This window comes from Carlito syrichta, unplaced genomic scaffold (assembly GCF_000164805.1).
Source record: "Carlito syrichta isolate Samal-C Ts95f unplaced genomic scaffold, Tarsius_syrichta-2.0.1 Scaffold312065, whole genome shotgun sequence".
Classification (NCBI taxonomy): Eukaryota; Metazoa; Chordata; class Mammalia; order Primates; family Tarsiidae; genus Carlito; species Carlito syrichta.
In genome coordinates this window covers 177,971-202,435 of record NW_007256161.1, presented here as the reverse complement: position 1 = coordinate 202,435, position 24,465 = coordinate 177,971, and the positions used below count along the sequence as shown (strand labels likewise).

At 35.1% G+C, this 24,465-nt stretch overlaps 2 protein-coding genes across 2 annotated transcripts; both read left to right on the top strand.

The window, feature by feature from the left end:
- The first annotated feature begins 231 nt into the window (after nt 1–231).
- On the top strand, nt 232–1,167 carry LOC103271991 (olfactory receptor 2AG2-like). Its single transcript, XM_008069483.1, has one exon. It carries the CDS (start codon nt 232–234, stop codon nt 1,165–1,167), a length of 936 nt encoding a protein of 311 aa, XP_008067674.1.
- A 10,889-nt stretch (nt 1,168–12,056) lies between these two features.
- Nucleotides 12,057–12,980, top strand: LOC103271990 (olfactory receptor 2D3-like). The gene has a single exon (XM_008069482.1). It carries the CDS (start codon nt 12,057–12,059, stop codon nt 12,978–12,980), a length of 924 nt encoding a protein of 307 aa, XP_008067673.1.
- Nucleotides 12,981–24,465: the final 11,485 nt, after the last annotated feature.

Below are 24,465 nucleotides of genomic sequence, written 5' to 3'. Positions count from 1 at the left end.
AAGAAACATCAGAAGTGGGAAAGAAATATAGTGTTTTAACACTATATGATCAATGCATGCGTGGTGAGTTAATTCATGAATAAAATAGCATAATAGGATATGATAAACTGAGCACCTAATTCCTGATGGCCAAACACTATAACATTATAGAGCCAAGGAGTCTCCAGCAACCATGTCAGAACTATGTTATCTAGATTTTGTGTAATTTCAGATAACAGAAGAAACCACAGCATGGAGCTCTGGAACTCCACCTTGGGAAGTGCCTTCATCTTGATGGGGATTCTGAATGACAGCGGGTCACCCAAACTGTTCTGTGCTGTACTCACAGTCCTGTACATGTTGGCCGTGACCAGCAATGGCCTGCTGCTCCTGGTCATTGCAATAGATGTCCAACTCCATGTGCCCATGTACCTCCTGCTTGGTCAGCTCTCCCTCATGGACTTGCTGTTTGCATCTGTAATTTCTCCTAAAACACTTATGAATTATCTGCGTGGGGAGAATACCATTTCCTTTGTGGGTTGTACCTTTCAGTTATTAGTAGTCCTGACTTCGGGAGGTGCAGAGGATCTTTTACTGGCATTCATGGCCTATGACAGGTATGTAGCCATTTGTCATCCTCTGAACTACATGATCCTCATGAGGCCAAAGATCTGTTGTCTCATCATAGCTACATCCTGGATCCTGGCATTCCTAAATGCTGTGATACACACCTCATACACCATGCACTTTCCTTTCTGCATGTCCCGGGAAATCAGGCACCTACTCTGTGAAATTCCACCTCTGCTGAAGTTGGCTTGTGCTGATACCTCTAGATATAAGTTCATGTTGCATCTTACAGGTGTGATCTTCTTGATTTCTCCCCTCTCTGCTATCCTTGCTTCCTATACATTCATCCTAGCTGCAGTGCTCCGCATGTCCTCAGGTGAGGGAAAGCAGAAAGCCATCGTCACATGCTCTTCTCATCTGACCGTGGTGGGAATGTACTATGGAGCTGCCATGTTTATGTACCTCCAGCCCAGTGCCTACCATACTTCTCAACAGGACAACATCTTCTCTATATTTTACAGTGTCATTACTCCAGTACTGAACCCTCTTATCTATAGTCTGAGAAACAAGGAGGTAATTGGGGCCATCAGGAGAGTATTGGGGAGATGCACTTCTGTCTAGAGATTATAGATATCAACATGATGTGGAAAAACCTATGACTTCATATACATGTACATATGTATGCCCAGTGACCAGCTTTGTTCTCTATAAGTCCTTTTTGCCTCAGGTCCTTTCAAGGTTTCTTGAATTCCCAGTTTCAACTGGGACTCTTCTTTTTTGCCTAAAAATAGTTTATCTATTCTGTAATGAATTGCTTAACACTGACTCATGAGGAAAGAGATAAAAAGGAACCTTTCCACAGAAAAAAATCAAACTAGTATTTTTGTTGAAAAATAATTAAGAAACAAACAAAAATGTAGAACAGACACTGAAATTAATAGTCATGAGGAGAAGTGACGCTATATACTCAGGCCAAAATCCTAGGAATGCATCATCTAAGATTCTTTCCTTTCTTTCACATCTAACATCCAATCTATCAGCAATTTCTATTTTGTTGGTCTGTTTTTCTGAATATCCTCTATCTCCACTGAACATAACCCAGATGCTATCAGTTCTCAGCACTCAAATATTCCACTCTGGTCCAAGTTACCATCATCTCTGCCCTGAATACTTACTATAGCAGTTTATTAACTGGTCTCCCTGAGAGCACTCTCCATACAGTTTTAGATAATGATTCCTTATGTAGCCATCTACTGACATCAGTAATACTTTTTCCTCTTCCTCCCCCTCACCAAATATCCCAGTTCATGATGGCATCATTCTACTCAGTTGTTTTATCTTTATCATACACACATTACAAACTACATATAGGGCTAGATTCATTTATTCATTTTTCTTTCAATTTTTAAACATTGCTTTAAAATTTTAATTTTATTTTATAATTATGTAAGATATTTATCTGATTTTAAAAATCAATCTATCTATAAAACTATGACTAGTCAGAGATGTCTAGTTGATATCTTTGTCCTCTCTACCCTAATTTCTACCTGTATATATATATTAGGTTGTAACCTAACACATGGCAAGTATTTGTGAAGTTCTATGGGAATTTCAAAAAATGATGTTTTAATATGGTATATGGTTTGATGCATATTTATGTTATCTACATTATTGATTCTAGTTTAGATCTTTTTATTCATACAATTTTTTGCCTATTTGATCTGTCTTGAATCTGAAAAGGTATATTAAAATCCTCCCCTTTTGTGTTTCTATTTATCCTTCATTGTATCTTAGATAGAATCTACCTTGTGAAAGTTGTTATATTATTGAAAATATAAATATTAATAACTGTTACTTTTAATATTTAAAGTTATAAAAGTGTAAGCAGGATAAAATATCTCCATTTTACAGGTAAAATGATTAATTCTCAATAAGATTTGGTGGCTTATGCAAATTTATATAACTATTAAATGTTCTCTTCTTACCATTAATCAGAAGCAGTCTCTGCTTTGTTTTAGCTAAGCAAAATATTTTTATTCAGCACTAATTGAACATATGCTTCTCTGCTGATTTTCTACTGTCCGGAAAGATAAATGACCAGTGATCACTATTGTTCACTTATTCTTTCAAAAATGTTGTCAGAAATTTTTGTTACTGCTGTGAAAAATAAAAGTAAAATCAGTGAAATCGTTATGAACTGAAAAGTGCACAAACATAGCTATAAAAATGTATGTTATGTGTGTGTCTCAAGTTTTGCATAGTAATAGCTTTTATTCCCAGATGAAAAATACAAAATTTGTCTGAGAAACAAATAAATCTGGTTTGAAAGTCACCTCTTCCCCAAAAAAGAAAGTCCCAGAATCCTGATTTACTATAAAAATATAGTAATTGCTGTAAGACTTTCCTTCACCCATGTGCCCTAAAGACAGCAATTTCCAACACATAATTTTCTACTTTAACAATTGTAAAAATTGGAATTGATTAAATAAATTCACAGGTAGGCTTTTGGTCCCATTCCCACCCTAAAAGTGTTTCTCAAAGAGACATTGTGGTAAGGAGAGATGAAGAGAAGAGGAAGAAAAGAACTCTGGAGGACCTATCATAAGGGACAGGTACTTAGGCTGAGAAAATACCTTTATCCTCTTCCTTCTTGAGACTTGAAACTTTTTGCCTTCAATTGCCAATTTAAATTCATAATGAATCCAAAATATAAAATTGAAAGGTAATAATTGACAATGTAAAGTCACAGAGAGAAGATGTCCATCTATAAGCCAAGAAACACCTGAGGTAACCTGAAGCCAGAAAGGAGGCACAGAACACATTTCTCTCACAGCCCTCTGAAAGAACCAATTCTGCCAACACCTTGAGGAAATGTGAGACAAATTTCATCTGTTTAAGTAAACTGGCTTGTGATACTTTGTTACAGCAGCCATAGCAGCAGGTCACATTCTCACCTTGAAGTGAATCTCAGGGAAACTTTAAGATAAGAGGAAAAGTAAAAAGAAGAAACAATTCTGGAGAAAATTGGGGGACATAAAAGTTCAAGCCGAGAAAGCACATTTATTGTTTACCCTTACACCCTTCCATTTTGGCACTTAGCAATGTTTTAACCCCTTAATTGCCAATGTAAATAAGCAAAGTAAAATCATTAATTCTTTTTTGGTTTTTGTTCTTTTTTGAGTTGGAGTCTCACTCTTTTGCCCAGGCTGGAGTGCAGTGGCATGCTCAAGGTCACCCCAGCAATGACCTGCTGGGCTCTACAGGCGTGCACTACCACACCTGGCTGGAACTACAGTCATGCACTACCACATCTGGCTAATTTTTTATTTATTATAGAGACAAGGTCTCACCAAGTTACCCAAGCTGGTCTCGAACTCACAGGTTCAGGCAATCCCCTTGCCTCAGCCTCCCAAAGTGTTGGGATTATAGGCTGAGCCACCAAGCCTGACCATTAATTCATTTTCTATCAAGTTTTTATTTTATCATGGAGTGACAGTGTATCAAAGTGTTAATAATATTCTGTTTGATGAGTCTCATGTGAGCAGTAGTTTTGAATTCTGATCATACTCTGTCAGAGTAGGTGACTTTATAACATACTCCTATTTTTCACCATAGTGGAATTAATTATCTCTCTAATCAGATCCATTTAATATGGAAAAAGTAAAAGAGATCCTGAGTCAACCACCTTATTACAACTGAAATTCTTCAAGCTGCTGCTATGTCAACAGACTCCCTCTATAAATGCTGATATTTCATTTTCCTATATAATAATTACCACTTTGATTCATATGATATAATTCAGAGATATATCTATATTCCTTATCATTAGGGCAGCTTGGGTCTTCTGTAATGTCTCTTAAAAAAAGAAAATTTTAAAGATACAAATAAAATTTTTGCAAAGGCACAAAGTTAGCCATATATATTGATATACACAGAGAGATTATACTGATTATATATTGGACTATATTGTGCTCTCTCTATATATATATAGAGAGAGAGAGAGAGAGCACGACTAAATCTTAGTATAGATATGAATCTAGAGATGTAATATAACTTGGTTGGACTCTGTGGTTAAAAAATTGGGTAATTTCCTCAAATAATTAATATAGTTTAGTTACATTACAGATCTGAAGTAGTCATCCTACTTTGTAGGAAAATATAAATTTCTCTCCATCTATAGAAACTACTATATGAGGAGATGTGGTTGAAATACCCTTTCTTTTAGATTCCCTAATCCATCACATATAATTTCTTTGTTTTCTCTGTTCATGTGGCAAGTATTCAGGTCCTGGCCCCTAAGGGTGGATCGTTCATCTTGTTAAGGACATCTCAGTGGACCTAAGACCTAGCTAGAGACACAGACATATTTCTATCTCTCTACAGACAATCTTATATACGCTTGTCCCAAGGTTTCAGTTAATTTTGTCCTGTGTGGGTGGGTGTGCATTAGAGTCTCACTCTGATGCCCAGGCTGGAGTGCAGAGGCATAATCACTGCTCACCACAGCTTTGAACTCCTGGGCTCAGTCAATCCTCCCACCTCTCTTCTCACAGTTTGACTCTTGGATATAATAATTTACATCTTTTATATTATCTGTCAGTTAACAACTTATTGTAGTTATTAATTTAATATTTTTAATATTTTCAAGTCTTTAGATCGAAGAGAGAAGATTCCAATAAATAAAATCATAAATGAGAAATAAATATTACAACTAATAACAATGAAATACAAAGAATCATGAGGAACTGTCATGAACATCTATATACCAACCAATTTAAATACCTAATTAAAAAATGTCTGGTCACATACAACCTGCCAGGATTGATCCATGAAGAAAAAGAAAACCTCAAAAACCTCAAAAAACCAATAATGAGTAACAAGATTGAAGCAATAGTAAAAAGTATCCAATTAAAGAAAACCCAAGACCTGATGGCTTCATTGCTGAATTCTGCCAGATATTTAAGGAAAGAGTAATACCAATTCTACTCACACTATTTTTAAAAATTGAAGAGGAGAGAATAGTTACAAACTCATTCTACAAGATCAACATTACCCTGATATCAAAACCAGACAAATAAACAGCAACAACAAAACTAAAAGCCAATATCCCTGATGAATATAGATTTTAAAATTGTCAACAAAATACTAGCAAACCAAACTCAATAACACATTAAAAAGAACATTCACCATATTAAGTGGAATTAATCCCAAGGATGAAAAAGTGGTTCCACACCCACAAATCAATAAATACATGAAAAGAATCAAGGATGAAACCATATGATTATTTCAATAAATGCTGAAAAAACATTTAACAAAATTCACCATCACTTTATAATAAAAACCCTCAATAAATTGTGTGTAGAAGAAACATGCCTCAACACAATAAAGATCACATATGACAAGCCCACAGCTAACATTATACTGATTAGGGAAAAATTAAAAGCCTTTCGCTAGAATCTGGAACCAGACAAGAATGACCATTTTTACCACTCTTACTCAGCATAGCGCTGGAAATCCTAGCCAGAGTAATTAGAACAGAGAAAGAAATAAATGGCATACAAAGTGGAAAGAAAGGAGTCAAATTATCCTTCCTTGCTGAAACAAAGATCCTATACTTAGAAAAACCTAAAGACTTCACAAAATGTCTCTTAAAACAAATGACAAATGTAGTAAAGTTGCAGGATTTGAAATCAACATGCAAAAGTCAGTGGCATTTGTATACACTAGAAATTAATGATTTGGAAAAGAAATTTAAAAAGCAAACCCATTTACAATCTCTACCAAAAAATACTTATGAGTAAATTTTACAAAGTAGTAAAAGCTGTCTACAAGAAAAACTAAAATGCTGGTAAAAAGAATTTTAAAAGACACAAAATAATGAAAAGATATCCTATGCTGATGAATTGGGAAAATTAATATTGTTAAATGCCTGTAAAACAATTTACAGATTTAATGCAATCACCACATCAATAACATTCTTCAAAGAAATAATAAAAATCCTAAAATTCATATGAAACTACAAACAAAAACAAGAAAAACCAAATAATTAAACAATCTTGAGCGAAAAGGACAAAGCTGGAGGTATCACACTATCTTATTTCAAATTATACTACAAAGCTATAGTAACAAAAGCAGCATTTTACTGGCACAAAAATAGACACATAAACTAGTGGAAAAGAATAGAGAACCCAGCAATAAATCCATTTGCAGTCAACTAATTTTTGACAAAGGTGCCAAGAACATATATTAGGGAAAGAACATCCCCTAGTAAATGATAGTGAGAAAACTGGATAGCCATATGCAGAAAAATAAAATTAAATCCCCATCTTTCACTATATTTAAAAAAACTAAAAATGCATTGAAGTCTTAAATGTAAGACTTGAAACTAGATATTACTAGAAAAAAAAATATTGAGGAAAAGTTACAGGGTCTGAGAAAATATTTTTGATGTGAGACCTCAGAAGCACAGGCAACAAAAGCCAAAATGGACAAATGGAATGATCCTAACACAAAGAAATAATGAATGCTTAAATTATAAATAATAAATTCTTGAGGTGATGGATAACCTCAGTTATCCCGATTTGATCTTCATACATTGTATGTCTGTATCAAAACATCACATGTATGTCATAAATATATACAATTTTTATGTACCAATAATTACAATTAAAAAATTTAATAGACAAATGTGATTACACAAAGCTTAAAAAAAAAAAAGCTTTTGCAAAGCAAAGGATGTTTCCAAGGTAAGAGACAACCTAAAGAATGGAACAAAATATTTACAAACTTTACATCCAACAAGGGATTGATAACAAGAATATGCAAATAACTCAGAAAATTGAATAACAATAACAGCACTAATATTAATAATCCAATTTAAAAATAAGCAAATACTCTGAATAAACATTTCTCAAAAGAAGACATACAAATTGCCCACAAGTATATGGAAAAAAAGCTCTACATCACTAAGCATCAGTAAAATGCAAATAAAAAATACAATGAGATATCATCTCATCCTAATTAGAAAGGCTACTATCAAAAAGACAAAAAATTACAAATGGTAGCAAGGATGAGTTGAGGGGAAACATTCATATACTGTTGATGAACCTGTAAATTAGTACAGTTATTGTGGAACAATAAGAAATTTTCTAAAAAACTAAAAAAGAACTACCATATGATCCAGCAATCTCACTGCTAAGTACATATGCAAAAGAAAGGAAATCCGCATACCAAAGAGATACCTTCACTCCCATGTTTATTGCAGCACTATTCCCAATAGCCAAGATATAGAATCAACCTGTGTCGATCAATAAATGACTAGATAAAGAAAATGTGGCACAACAGAAGAATTTTCAGCCAGAAAAAATGAAATCCTGTCATTTGCAGCAATATAAATGAAACTGTAGGTCATTATGTCAAGTAGAATAAGCCAAGTTCAGAAAGACATATGTATCATATGTTCTCATTCATATGTGGAAGTCAAAAAAGTGAATCTCTAAAAGTAGAGAACAGAATGGTGGTTACCAGAAGCTGGAAAGCAAAAAAGGGAGGGGAGATTCAAGAATAGCTGATGAATATGAAAATACAGTTAGATAGAAGGAATACATTCAAGTATTCAATAGTATAGTAAGGAAATTACCATTAATAATTTGTTTTTCTATGCATTCTCGCCATCATCTGTTATTGTTTGTTTTATTATTGATGGCCATTCTTACTGGGGTTAGGTGGTATCTCAATGTTGTACCCACATCTTTATAATAAAAATTTTTTAAAATAAGAATAAATAAATAATTTGTTTTATATTTCAAAATACATAAAAGGAAAGAATAGCAATGTTCCCAACACAAAGAAAAACATAAATTTTTGAGGTAATGAATATAGTAATTGCTTTGAATTGATCATTACACACTGTATATATGTATCAAAGTATCACATGTACCCCCACCCCCAGAAACTGTACAACCATGATATACCAATGGGAAATACAAAAAAGTAAAGGTTGCAAAGATTTCTGCCTGCAATCACTTCACAATCTTGACTCTGCCAAGCAGAGAAAAAGGACAGGAATGGGTGGGTTCTTGGGTCTTTTTGAGAGTCAGAGCATACAAAATTATTCTTTGTCTAATTAAGTATTGTAAATTAGATGAGGTTCACAGAATTCAATCTATGAATTTTTTTAAAAGTCCCAAGGTATCTCATTGTAAGAAGTGATAATAAAGTGAGAGTTTCCCAAGGAGAACCCTAGGGAATATCTTGATATCTTGTTTGCATCAGCTCTCATGACCTCAATCTTTTAGGAATTCCTAATAGAAAAATATTCAATTCAATGTTGGTACTTGAAATAATTGATTACCTCATCCAATAATACAGTCAGAGTTTGAAATGGAATCCACTGCAAAGCCCAGATTTTCTCAGTTGTCAGGAGAGATGGTTGAGAACTTCTGAGACCCAATACCTAACTCCGGATTTATAGCTTAGATCTCTGGATCTCTACAGTACTTAGTGTGAGTTTCCCTCACCTGGACCTCTTCATCTTTAGAACAAACTCATGCTAGGCCTCCAGGTAAAAAGGAGGAGGATGAAGTGACCAAGGAGGAAGATCATGAGGGAACAGAAATCTTCAGTCTGTCTTAGGAAAAATTCAAATCTTTATTGTTATAACCCACAGTCTATTTGAGAAAGGAGATTTTTCTTTTTCCCTTCTCTAGAGTTTTCAGTCTTGGAAATCTTGCTACTAGGCTCTTTGTGACTGGGTTAGTTTAGGTGCTGAGAGTCCCAAGAAATCTGAAATATCATTGTATCTCAACCTAGCTACTCTTTTTTTCAACTACCAGAATCTTCCTATCCTCTGATCGTTCAGTCTTCACCATTGATGTTCTCTTCCTCTTTTACTTTCCTCAAGATCTCATCTTGGTGGTACACATTGGACTCACAGGAAACTACCTAAAATGCAAGACAAAGCTTCCTGCTACTGACTGAGTAGTAAGAAGGATCCAGAGCTCGGTGAGTACTAATGTTGACTGTGTGTCTGCTGTAAGCACCAGTACAGTCGACTTCAGAGATATTAATACATTCTTTCTGGAGGTGAGGCTGAGAAAGAGAACAGGGTTGTAAATTGAGGGTCCATTCCTACCTCCACTAAAATTAGAACAACAATCAATGATGCCTACTCTTCTGCATGAGTAGTCTTGGTAATCACATCTTGTGTTTCTCCTTGTCACAAGGTGTTTCCATTCCACAGATTGACTTCCAAATTGTATAATATGCTTCAGATTGGATGAGCAGTGTCTAGGAATATTTGCATACTTGTATATGACAATGCCTGTGTGCAAAAAGAAGTTCATTCATTCCGGGATGTATTCAATTATTCTTGTATGAATTTAGTCAGCAAACATTTCTTGAAAATGTACTACATTCAGATATATTGAGTGAGATAGGATTGCTATTCTCAGGAAACTTAATGTCATATCAGGGAAATGGGCTTATAAACAATCATGTATAATTTAATAAGCACCTTTAGAAAGCATATTTTACATATACCAAACTCATCCAATTCTACACATGAAATATGCACATTTCATTACAAAAAATTTACTTACTGAAACAGTGAAAAAATGAACTTATCAAAAATTACTATTAAAATGAGTTCAGTAATGGGTTATTTTATTTATGTCCTTAAGAACATTTTACTTATAGCAGTATTCTTTTTAAAGACTTTGATAATAACCCTTTAAAAAGGAGCAGTTTATATTTTAACCCAGTACAGACTTTCACACATACACTCATACATGCACACACACAAATACAATTGAAATAAATATTTTCTTGTAATTATGCTTATATTATTGCATGACATAGTATTTTCTTCAACTTAAATAAATACTGATGATAATCCACTAATTCTATCTCATTACTCATGGATGTGTTATAAATCACAGTTTCAAAAACACTCATTTAAGTAAGACATCATGTTGGCTGTTATGTCATACAGACTTTATCATGGATCCTTTGTGTCATTTTTTTTACACTGATGCAAAAGGGAAAATTTTTCTCATTTGATTTTGCTAGTTCCTCAAAATGTTCCCTGGCTCTGTTTTCCTGGTTGCTCAAAGCCAATGAACCTTCCTGTAAGTTCAGGCTGGACCCACTTCAGATTCGACTGAATGGAAATTCTTGAACAGAAACCTCACTGTTACCAGTAGTCTTGAAATCAAGTCATATTTGACAGCTTGTGGTCAACGCTCTTGTGACTGAACCCAGCCACAAAGTTTCTGTTTGCATTTTTCTTATATTGCCAACTACACAGAAGATTTTATGTGTGAAAATAAACTTTTTCACGCTTGACTTAGACTTTTCTCTACATCAAGATTGTCCTGCTAGGAGGGCTGAATTTCTGCTCTGACACCTCCTTTATTCCAATGGGTAGTTCTAGGACTAGTAGTTTAATCCTTCTCAAAAACATGAGACTCCAGCTGTGAGTCCCAGTCATTTGTTCATGGCCCTACTATCTTCTCTAACTCCCTTTGACTTACTGACCCATTAACTTGGATTCAGCCATCTTATTTCTTATTTGTTATTGATGTACAGCAAAGTATAAACTTTGAATAGTTTTCTGCCTGAATTCAGAGCATTGTACCAGTACCTGATTTTCTATCGATTCACTCACCCAACTGATTGGATATTTTAAATCACACTGCAGCATGAATGAGATCAAACACTGTTATGTCAGATAAAACACTGCAACAGTGGACTGCTGATATGCATTTGGTCTCCACAAAGGGTCTTATCCACCGCAATATGTGATGCTACCTAAATCTAATGGCTTCTCTACTGCCTTGGACCCACGATGGTAGAGTCCCTTCATACCTTACTCTTGTACACTGCTATAATCACCAAGACTTGTTTCTCTGCCCAATAAATAATTTAGAAAAGGACCAGGACTACGGATTATAACACAACTAAAAATAACCTCTTAAAATTTCCTTTCCTGATTGGAAGGATATAGAAAATCCATTGGAAAAAAAATGAAAAAGTTGATTGTTGGCCTCTTCTATTTGATAAAATTAAAGCTAAAATATCTTATATGGTAAGTAAATTAGACAACAAAAGACAACATTAGATTTCTACTAGAGGGATAATTTATTTTATTTCAAATCCATATAATATACTTGCATCCTTTTTCTCTGACTCAGGCAATTAATATGTAATTTTCTATGAAGATATTTCTTGATATTATCTACAAAACTGTTGAACAATGGCTCTATGAATGATAACACTCTGCCAGCAAGGATCACCAAGAAGGAGTGTTCCTGATTTCGCTGTATCTATTAACTAAATGGCTTCAGTAGGAATATAGGGAAGGAAAAATAAAGTTTCTTAAGTATTTATTGAAAAATTATAAATCAAATATGTTTATTTTCTTAAAGATATCTTCACTTTCTGTGTTTGGTGCTTCATCATAGTCAACATTTGCTCTATTTATGCTAACATACAGACAGAAATAATCATCAATGGGAAAAGAAAACCAAACCTATTTGACTGAATTCATCTTTCTGGGCCTTTCTTCAGAACATAAGACCCAGATCCTGCTGTTTGTGATATTTCTTATCATATACCTGCTGACTGTGTTTGGAAATCTGCTCATCATACTCCTAATTCATGCTGACTCTCAACTTCACACACCAATGTACTTCTTCCTTGAAAATCTGTCATTTGTTGATTTCTGTTTTTCTACAACTATTGTTCCACAGATGCTATTTCACTTTCTGGTTATGAGAAAGACCATTTCTTTTACTAGGTGCTCAATTCAAATGTTTTTCTTTCTAATAGCAGGGTGTACAGAGAGTTCACTTCTAGCAGTGATGTCCTATGACCGCTATGTAGCTGTCTGCAAGCCCCTCTACTACTCTACCATCATGACCCACAGAGTTTGTATTCATCTGGTCGTAGAGTCCTGGGCCAGTGGAGCATGTGTGTCTTTAGTCGACACCACATTCACTTTGTGTCTCCCATATCAGGGACAGAAAATAATTAATCATTATTTTTGTGAGCCTCCTGCCCTCTTGAAGCTGGCTTCAGCAGATACCTTCAGAGCAGAAATGGTCATCTTTGCAATGGGTGTCATAATCCTTCTAGGTCCTATCTCTCTCATTCCTTTCTCCTACTGGAATATCATCTCCACTGTGATTCAAATACGATCAAGGGATGGGAGACTCAAAGTCTTCTCTACCTGTGGTTCCCATTTAACTGTTGTTTTCTTCTTCTATGGGTCAACAATATTTACCTACATGCAACCTAATTTGAAGCAAATGAATGAGGGAGATAAGGTTATTTCAGTGTTCTACTCAGTTATAACATCCATGATGAATCCTTTTATTTATAGTCTCAGAAACAAGGATGTGAAGGAGGCATTTAGGAAAATATTTGTAAATTAGAGCCTCTCAGAGGTAGTAATCTTTATATTGTATATAATCAAATGGATGAAAACATTCCAACATGATTTTTTTCCTGAAACATCTCTAATCTAAGACATCAGTGAAAATGTCATACAAGTACCCTTGCACTTCTGAGAATGTTTGTAGGTTTGTCTAATACAGTCTTAATCAAGTTTATCCTCTGGGGCTTCAGCTTTCTTGTCTCATACCAGTTTAATGCCTAGTATACTAAAGAATATTTTTAATCATCAACAAGGTTTTCGTTTATACTACCTTGTTGTTACACCAATCCATTTTTACCCAAGGATATTTTCTTCTGGCTCCAAACTCCATAGCTGTTTCTAGACTCATTTGATGCCAACATCATTCATAGCTATTCATAGATCTTAAAATCTAAGCCGATGTCAATAAGCTAGATTCCCCAGTTTCCAGTAAGAAAATGTCAATAACTTTTTCCCATTAAGGTCTGATACTGTGAAAATTTCCTTAATCTGTGGAGTTCCAAACTATTACTATAGTCAATTTCATCATACATGGGAAAACAGTTGGCCTAAACAACAAGGTGTGGGATTTCACATGTAAGCAAACATCTTTGATATCTCACACACTGCCTTCCTCGAAGGATAATTGCTGGTTTGAGGAAACTGAAACTGGGAAGCAACCTTCTTACATCAGTACTGTAATGTCAGAAACCCCTGTGATACCATTACTCTTCCACTGCTTCCCCTCAGACATGCTCTCCTCTCCTCTGCAGGTTTGATTTTGCTGGTATCCATCAAGTTCACCTCTGTGGGAAGTAGAATAGAATGGCTGACATATGAGAAGCAATCCCAGAAGGTGGCGTTTTCTCTGTGGGATGAGTTGGCCCCCTTAGTCTTTCCATCTATTGCAATAACCATCTGCTAAGGCACAAACACCATTGATGACACACCAGCAGTTTCTCAACGGTTCAGCATGTATACTGCCTCCCACTGTTGTCTTGTTGTTCACCCTCAACTAAAGTTCTAACTCTTCAAATGGAAGTATCAAATGGGATGGACCCAACACTTTGTTGGGTTTGTAGGAACACTACCAGTTGCCACCTCTGATTGCAGGGCTTGTGAGCCATGAAAACGTAACTGGGAACCATCCCAGTTCTGTCTATCTCCTCTCATGATTCTTCATTTCTCTTGGCAGAAGTCCATTGACACAAACATATTTCATTATTTTGTACTAACTTTACCAGATTTACATATATCCCCTGACTCATCCTGCCTGTTTATTGTGGAGCCCTCTGTAGAAATACTTGTAATATAAATAATAGTGTGTATATTGCAAGATATTATTATTACAATAATAGTGTTTATTATTACTGCTAACCTTAGCAAAACCCTCTTTTTATGAAATGGGAAGAGTATAGGAGTACTTTATTATTTTTCTGGAAGCAGTTTAAACCTTGAGTTCTTCTTACTTGACAACCTCCTTTTCATGCATACAAACTGAGCAGTTATGGGTGAAGAACAGCCTAATCCATAAAAATAAGTAACACCTGATGAGAGTAAAATTTTCCACATTGACTTCTGGCTGCTGCAAAGTAAAGGACCGTAGCATGTTCTTACTATCAGTGCTGTTCATTCTATGTGATGATGTCCTTGCTGAAAGGCATGCATTGTATGTGGAATGATTCTGCATAAGATAATAAATATGTGTAATTATCAATTTACTATGTGCATGTAATATAAGTATACTGTTTTCAGATTATGTGGACAAATATGATACTGTACAAGAAAACAAACCTTGGGTGAAAGTGGCGTCTTGCTTTCACCAGACCTGAACTATCTCTAAATGTTAGGTAGTGAAAAAAACTTTAAGGACTTTAACAATGCAATAATAAACTAAGGGCTAATAATATGCCTAAAATGTGTGAATTTATATCTATTATGATATTGGTAGTTCTAAAATGTTAAGCAGAATGTTAGGATTGGTAGATGGCTTGTAGCAATGTATATAGCCTGATATATCAAATATGACATATAAAAAAGTATTAAACTTAGAATTATTGCTTTATTGCAGTGTGTGAAAAAATAGCATATGTAAAAGCCTATTAAAATTATTTAACTTCAGTGCTTATCTATCAAAGATCTTTCCTGACTAGCCATTTAATTATCCAGACCTACTCCTCTGGTAAGTTGCCTACTGATATAAGCAATTTTATACCTTTTATCACTCAATATTCTGCCCTCTGCTCTATCAGAGGAAACCAGGACCCCTCAAAATTTCAGAAATAAGGAATATTAGGAAAGAAAAACCTCAATCTGTACGTCTGTTTTGAAAAAATAATGACCAGGCCAAGATTCTGGAGTCAACTTCATATTGTTCTCTCATGAAAGAAAAGTGGGTTGAGTGTTGGTGACAGATACGGGCAGCCTGACTTTAAAAACAATGCTTACTACCTGTTAGAAAAAGCTGAGACTGTGAAACAGCTTTGAGTGGAGTGTGATTCTACAAAAGTGTCTCAACATCGGGCATGCTGAGTTTCTATGCCCGTGACCTGTCCTTACCATTCAGTGCTGTTCATTCTATGTGATGATCTTGTCAAATTGAATTTGAAGCCATATATTGGAATTTGAAAAAATTGGGGCTTTCACTTTGTATGTCTTGTTTTTTACATTTTCAATTTAGTAGTCTAGAAATTAATGTATATGTCTTACAAAAGTATCAATTTTTGTCAAATAAAATTTTTTTTTTTGAGTTGGAGTCTCACTCTGTCACCCAGGCTGGAGTGCAGTGGCACACTCAAGGCAAAGCCTCGACCTGCTGGTCTCAGACAATCCTTCAATCTCAACCTTTCAAATACAGATGCACACCAACATGTCTGGCTAATTGTGTGTGTGTGTGTGTGATTTATTGTAGAGACAAGGTCTCACCAAGTTGCCCGGGCTGGTCTTGAACCCGTGGGCTCAAGCAATCCTCTCTCCTGGGCCTCCCAAAGTGCTGGGATTACAGGCTGAGTCATCGCGCCTGGCCTAAAAAATTTTTTAAATAAAAAACCGAAAGCCTGGCTGTACACTGCAGATCTGTTGAGAAACAGTGTTATAATAAATATCTGTAGCTACTCTTAGGCATGCTGCTGTCTCATTGTCATTCAAAAGCTAACCTAACTATTCCCTCTTTTCTTTCTATTTGAGTAATAGGGAAGTTATATAACAAAATTGGCATGATCAGTGAAAAAGTGCCCATGGATCACATTGAATTTATCAGAGTTATATAACTGACCATCAATAGGAAACTGGTGGAGTCAATAGGGTTAAAAATGCAAATGGTGACAGTAATGTTTAAATGAAAACATCAATTTCTGTTTAGAAGAGAGACCATCGATGATGGTGCAACAGTGGATAGATGAATGTATGGCACATAAAAAACTATCAAATTACTAGAGTCACCATGATTGGGAACTACCCATTGCCCATGTTTTCCAAAGCAAATAGTTTTTCTGATTTTAAAAGTAATATATTTTCTTTTACTTATGCCACAGGTTGTATGACCATTACTTTGGTATTTAATCAACTCATACAATATCAATTTCAAAAGCACAGATTGAGTTCATCTGTCAAATGAATATCTAATCTCTTTATTAACTATGTATTGAATACTCATCTAGGTGCTGAATACATTACAAAAAACTATGATTATAATTTCTATTTTTATAGAATGTATATTTTAGAAAAGAGTCATAAAAAGCAAATAAGCACAACACATAATATATCTCATGTTAATAAGTGCTAGAAAATAAAAACAATGGATGATGGGTTGCAATTTTAAGCCAGTGATCAGGAAAGTCCGTCTTATCGTTAATTTAGAGAAATTAACATTGGTTCTATGACTAGAACATCAAGAATAAAGAACCAGCCAAGGAGAGACTGGGGATAAAAGATTCAGTCAAGGAAAACAGGTAGTCTAATGACTTGAATATGGTGTTTGAGATCAGCACAGAGAAAGTAGGTGTGTTTGGAGGCTAATAAGTGATGAGAGCAGTAATGGATAGTAACATAGAACCCAGTAGAGGCCTTTGTATTAGTTTCCTAGGGCTGCCATAACAAATGACCACAAACTTTATTACTTAACACAACAGAAATTTAACCTCTCACAGCTCTGAAGGCCAGAAGTCTAACATCAAGACATCTGTAGACTATGTTACCTCTGGAGGCTCTGGAGGAGAAGTCTTCCTTCCACTTCCAGGTTCTGGTGGTTTCTAGTGTTCCTTGGCTTGTAGAAGCATAACCTTAATCTCTGCCTCTGTCTTCTTCCCTCTGTCTCTGTGTCTTCTTCTATTTTTATTTTTATTTATTTTTTTGTGTCGGAGTCTCACTCTGCCGCCCAGGCTGGAGTGCAGCGACATGCTCACAGTCATCCTAGCCTCGACCTGCTGGGCTTAGGCGATCCTTCCACCTCAGCCTTCCAAGTAACTGGAACACGTGCTACCATGCCTGGCTTATTTTTTTATTTACTGTAGAGACGGGGTCTCACCAAGTTGCCCAGGCTGGTCTTGAACCCATGAGCTCAGGCAATCCTCTCACCTTAGCCTCCCAAGGTGCTGGGATTACAGGCATGAGCCACAACGTCCAGCCTCTTCTTCTATTTTTATAAGAACACCTAACAGTGCATGTAAGGCCCACCCTAATACAGGATGATTATCTCTTGAAGATTTCCTGTAATTACATCAGTAAATATTTTTATTCCAAAGATGGTCACGTTTAGAACTTCCACCTGTACATATATTTTTAGGTGAAACAATTTAAATCATTTCAGTCTCAAAAGTCCTAAAAATTTGATTGATTTTATGTTCAAGAGAAAGTCATCCTGATACTATGTTTTAAAAGATCATGTAGAGTGTGTAATGGGTTGTAGAGGACAAGCATGGAAGCAAGAAAAGCAATCAGTAATACTGAGCTCTATTGCAGTAAGCCCAGCTAAGAGATAATGGACTAAACCAGAATTGTAGGAGTGGAGAGGCAGAAGAAATGGTAAGACATGTGTATAAAGGACGTCCAAGATGAAAAAAGAGAGAAGAGAAATATCCTTGCCAAGTACCAGGCCTAAGCCATGCTGTCGGTGTTCGGAAGGACTCAAAATCAGGGGTAAGTGTTTGGTTGGTGGATAAATCAAGAATACTTCTTTCGATTTATTTATATGGTCTTGATCTATTTGCTGACTTAGTTCTCACAAGAATATTCTGTATTGTAATAGCTACAATAAAGCCTTCATTTAAACAGTTATTATACCCTGGACTGTCATGTACTTCTAGTGTGTTTTCCCTCTATTAGCAGAGGACAATTATAACATTTTGAGTTCAAATGCAGACAAGGGTCCTGAAATTCTTTGATAGTTTTTAATTTGGTGGAAATCATTCAGATGATGCAGAATATACTTATGTCAGCTGCCTTTTACTAATGATTGCTGAAACCTATATTAGAAAAAGAATGTGGAGACCACAGGCCCATAGGGTGGTTTGAGAAACATTAGTGTGGTACCTGACATTAGATAAGATTGAGTATTTCAGTTTGAGATTATAATTTTAAAATGCCCAGTGTATCTCTTATTGTAGAAAGGTTTAGAAAGTTAACAGCACTGATTTCTCCATGGAATATTTTGATTATAATGGCTCTTATGACCTCAGATTTAAAGAATTCCTTTAGGAAGCTCCTTTAGGCTTGCTCCTAGGTGAATTGGGGATTGTGTCCTTTAATAAAATTGTGCTCCTCAGGTTGGGATAGAATAAGAGTCACAGCCCAGATGATGTCCCAACCTCAGCATATTTGATAAACTGCAGTGGATGTTGCCTATTAAGATATGAATTAGCTGGACAAAGAAACCGCACCCGTCTTCATTCATTACTTATTTCTTTATCGCGGTACTGTGTCCTGTGCTTGTCTCATGTCAGTGCTCCAGGTGAGAATGGGTAGGATGCTGAGGAGGAATTGATCCTTCTAATGAGTGTGAAATCTTGATGGGGTAAAAGAACTTTGCCTTTTGTTCTCTTGCTCCTCTGTCTTTTCCATCTGGCTTCTAGAGAGAATATGTGCTCTACTTTTTTTTTGCTACTCCTGAGTAATGGCCTCATGAATCCTGTTCTGCCACTCCTGTGGGGGAGGCTTATGCTCTTGACTGAGGATACAAGAGTGACTGCAAGGGCTGTGGATATCCACTACCTCTCCTTTTACACTAAGAACTCATCTACCATATTCTTCTATGCCCATTGCTATCTCAGAACACCCCCTTCAGGGCTTTCTTTCTCATGTTTTTTATCCATCTGAATTTGGGCACCAGGAAAGAACCTGAGCCTCCTGTCCTGTAAACACAGACGGAAATGTCGTGGGGTCAGATGCCCCTGGATGGCCACACAAAGCTGTGGTTATGCTAGTCTGCATGTCCACACATGTACCATCTTCCCTATCCTTAGTCCCTGTCACATTTGACTCACCCTTCTTATAGAGATTAAGCTGACCATGGGTCCATAATGTCACTTTCACCAGGTGATCAATGCTGGGAGTTTCTAAGTTAAAATATTCTCATTCCCATGTCAGAGATCAAGGTCTCAAGAGCCAGCATAGCCCCTTTTGCTCACTCATACTTCTCTTGGGGAGTGAATGTGTTGGTATGGGAGTCTAGGCATGAGTTTATTCATTCATTCATTCAAATAACTTTGATTAAACCCCAACTATTTGTCAGGTGATATTGAAATACAGATGATAGAAATAAATGATATATATCATGCTACCTTGAAGTAGCAAATCTGTTAAGGGAGACAACCATGTAAACAAAAAATTGAAATACATGATAACAACTGCATGAAAAGAAATATGTACAAATATTTTTCTGGATATTGTGAAGATAAAGGTCAATTCTGCCTTGTAGACCAAATGAAAAAAATTATAAAGTAGTTACATTAAAGCTGACTCCATGCAATTAATTAGTAGTTAAAGTCAAAAGGACCAGAATGTTCCTGTGGTGGAAAAAATGTGAAGTTTAGAAGAACTGCAGGGTATTTTTGGCTGAAGCCTGGGATAAAAGGTAAGGAAAGATGTATTGCTGTGTATATTGGCAGAAGGCAGATCAGCAAATAATTGCAAGATAATTAAAAGAATAGTATGGAGTCAGGGAAAGAAGGAAGTGGAGAGATGTTGACTCAACAATATAAAATTTCAGTTATGCAAGATGAATAAGTTCTTGAGATCTAATGCACATCATGGTGACTGTAGTTAATAAAAATGGATTGCCTGCAATCAGTTAAGAGGGTAGATCTTAAATTAAGTCTTTTTGCCACAGGGAAAAAATAAATGTTTAGTACATGAGGGTGATAAATATGTTATTTAGGTTGATTGTGGTGTTCACTTTGCCATGTATACATATTGAAATATCAAGTGGTACACCTTAGGCATATACAATGTTTGTATGTCAATTATACGTCAATAAAACTGTTTTAAATAAGAAGAAACTGAAATAATGAGTCACACATTTCTAGTAGCATCATTTGTTTTTTTGTAATTTGCTTTTCCACAGAAGTTGTAGACAATTACAAGAAGAAATAGAAGTATCGACTTGGGTATGGGTTTAGAGAACATGAACAAGATGCAGTAGAATACAAGAAGAAAAGTAGTAAGATATAGTATCTCACAATCCCAGAAAGGAGAGGTTTTACAAATATTTTTAGTTAAATTATGCCAAATGTCTTGAAGACAGAGGGGGATATGTGACCAGAAAAGAGCATTGCTATGGTTGCAATACAATCATGGAAATAGAAATGAGATTGAAAAGATTTGAGAAGTCAAAGTATACATTAAGTGCTGAACATGTATTTGATGAATTTAGTAATGAAAACAAGCAAAAATTAGATAATAAATGCGAGAGTAACCGGATTTTTTAAAAGGTTGTGCTGTTTTTTCTTTTTTCCCAAGGAAGACTCATTTTTTTAAATTGTGGTAAATAGATAACAAAATTTATCATCTTTACCATGTTTAAGTATACACAATTCAGTAGTGCTAACTGTATTCACATTGTAGTGTTACAGATCTCTAGAACTTTTTCATCTTGCAAAACTGAAATTCTATATCCATTGAGCAAGTCCTCATTTCTCCTTCTCCTTGTCATTGCATACCACTATTTTACTTTCTGCCTTTATGGGTTTGCTTCAAATATCTCATATACATAGAATCATCCAGGATTTTTCCTTTTATGACTAGCTTATTTCACTTAATACAATGTTCTTGAGATTCTTCTTTGTTTTAACATATGATAAAATTTCCTTCTTTTTTAAGGTTGAATAATATTCCATTGTATGTGCATACCAACTTCGGTTTATCCATTCAGCATTTGATGAACATCTGGGTTGATTCTACCTCTTGGCAATTGTGACTTGTATCATTTTCTCTTTAAATAATAAATATTGAAGATGTTTGATAATGGAATTAAGGAATTAAAAGCAGAATCAATAACAAAAAAAGTTTTAAGAAAGTCAACTAGTATTAGTGTTAGCATTGATTTTCTTCTTACTCTGCTATACCTCACTAATTATTATTTCAACATTATTAGATTTTCAAAGAGGCATTATGGTATAGTGAGGAAGAGCATGGAACTTGGATCTAGGGACTTGGGCTCCAGTCCAAGCTATTGAACCCTAGATAATTTACTTCATCACCTTAAGGGCCAATTTTACTATCTATAGAAAATGGGCAAAGAGTAAGGTCATTCTGAAGATTAAATGAGATAATGCACATAAAAAGCTTAACACAGAGCCTCTCAATGAACAGTAGCTTTAGGAAAGGATTTTTTTAAATATTCCAGAATATAAAGTGAGAGGATAGAAATAAGAGTTAAGGGTTAAGAAGTAAGAAGGGCCCAGATTATAAAGAATCTAGTGAAAAATAAATTTTAATTTTTGGATTACAAAAAAATATGTTTTGGTTATGGAACATATGAATACTATAAAGTCAAAAATATGAAAAAAGAAAGTCATTTGTAATCCTATCACTCAGAAAAACATACACATGCACACCTTGAAGAAATACATTTTAAAAAGAGAATTATAAGCCGGGCTCGGTGGCTTAGCCTGTAATCCCGCGCCTTTGGGAGGCTGAGGTGAGTGAATTGCCTGAGCCCGCGGGTTCGAGACCCACCTGGGCAACGAGACCTCATCTCTACAATAAATCAAAAAATCAGCCAGGCGTGGTAGCGCATGCCTGTAATTCCAGTTACTCTTGGAAGGCTAAGGCGGAAGGATCGCCGGAGCCCAGCAGGTCGAGGCTGCGGTGACCGGGAGCGGCCACTGCACTCCAGTCTGGGCGACAGAGTGAGACATCAACTCAAAAAAAAAAAAAAGAGAGAGAGAGAGAGAGAATTATAGACCGGGTGCAGTGACTCATGCCTATTATCCCAGCATTTGGGGAGACTGAGGCAGGAGGATTGCTTGAGCCCAGGAATTCCAGACCACCCTAGGCAAGACCACATCTCTGTTAAAAAAAATGAGCCAGACATGGTGGCATGCTCCTGTAGTCCCACCTGCTAGAGAGACTGAGGTGGAAGACTTGCCTGAGTCCAGGAAGTCAAGGCTGCAGTGAGCTCTGATCGTGCCATTGCACTCCAGCCTGGGCAACAGAGTGAGATTCTGACTTTAATTGATTAATTAATTAAAATGGGAATTATAGTATAAAATACTTTTAAAGCATTTCTATCTTAAATATTTAGCAAACATTTTTGATGTCATAAAGTATTTGAAATTTTTTTAGTGGTGGCATAGTATTCCATCATCTGGATGTTCTGTATTTACTTAAGGATATTTGCCTTTTTTCAAAACTTTATAATTATGGTTACTATTGAGGCAAATCGCCTCACAGATTCATTTTGCCAATATTTATTTTGATTATTGTAATTATTTTTATTGCAAATTATTAGGATTGAATATATTTTATCAAAGTATATTGTTCATTTTAATGCATTTTCTATGTTTGACAACTTACCTCTAGTGCAGATTTTAGTAATTTGTATTTCTAGTAAGACAAGAACTTCATTACCACTAAATATTAAACATTTTTAAATATTTCAATCTGATGAGCAGAAAAAAGCATTAATTTTAAGTTGCCTTTGTCAAATTTGTACTGAAATAGAAATTGATTATAAATTTTCAATTAATGTCTATGCTTTTTTCTCTTGGAATATTTATCATTTATTGTCTTCTCATTATACTTTCTAAACTAAGGGATATTAATTCTTGATCTGCTGCATATGTTACAGTCTTTTCTCCATTTCCTTGTTCAAATTTCATTTTGTGAATGTTTACATATTTAAGACACTTTGAGTTAAATGTATCAATGTTTTCTTTTATAGTTTTTACTTTGTTGTCAGTCTCAGAAAAGTCTTCTACCACATGAGATTAACGAACAGTCATTTTTTTAAGTGTTTAATGCTGTTTATGTCTGTGTATATGTATACAATGCATGGACATACATCCTGAATCCCTCTGGAGTGTTTTCTCTAAGAAAAATAATGCACACAAATTTCAATTGTTTGACAACTACATAGTCAAATATCCTGGCATGATTTATTGAATGTTATGCTCACTTTTCTACTAGAAATGTTAACTTTAGCATTTACCCAATTCTTAGGCATTCTTCATCTATTCTGACTTCTATTCTGATCCAACACTTTGTTTTTGTTTTTGCAACACTCTAACATTACTTTTATTGTTACAGATTGCATCCTCTGTATTCTACTATCATTATCATTTCTTTCTATTTTTACTATTAAATGTATTTTCAATCCGTTTTATTTTATTTTTGTACTTAGAAAATGTAGTGTAGACGGTAAAATAAACCAAACAGTACACATAAGCATGAGTCTCCCTGTAGTCATTAGCTCTGTTCCCCTTAGACTTCCACTTCCCAAAGGAAGTTACTACTAACAGTTTCTTTTCTATGGATCTACAAACCATGTATACAAACTCTTCTGCTATGATATGTTAATGAATTTCCTAAGAATTATTACACATGGTAATTTTTTAAAGCTTTTAACTTTGAAGAATGTTTGGGTTCTATTTTCAGACATTGTTAATTTTTAGACTTGCAGTAATAAAGGAACTTTTCATTGTTTTAAATTTATTTTGTTATTACAATCAATCTTTAATAAATTAATCAAAACTGATCATCACACTTGAATCTCATTGTTAGATAATTGAGAATTTATTTTACTCTTTTTCTACTTTTATATATGTTTGAAAATTTCTATAACAATAAAGAGTTTTGACAACAGACAAAATAATTGAATTCAATATAGCCAGTGCTTGCTTTTGCCCCTCATTCTATATGCTCAGGAGCCTCTCATTCTCCCTTATCATATTTGGCCTTGACTTTAAATTTTTTTTTTTTTTTAATAATTAATCAGTATTTTTATTATGGTTTTGTGGGGTACAGTTAAGGGTTAGGTGTACAATTACGCTTCATTCAGACACCCTGTT

Excerpts from the sequence above, each read along its gene's own strand:
- LOC103271991 (XM_008069483.1), top strand. The coding sequence starts at position 232 with ATGGAGCTCTGGAACTCCACCTTGGGAAGTGCCTTCATCTTGATGGGG.
- LOC103271990 (XM_008069482.1), top strand. The coding sequence starts at position 12,057 with ATGGGAAAAGAAAACCAAACCTATTTGACTGAATTCATCTTTCTGGGC.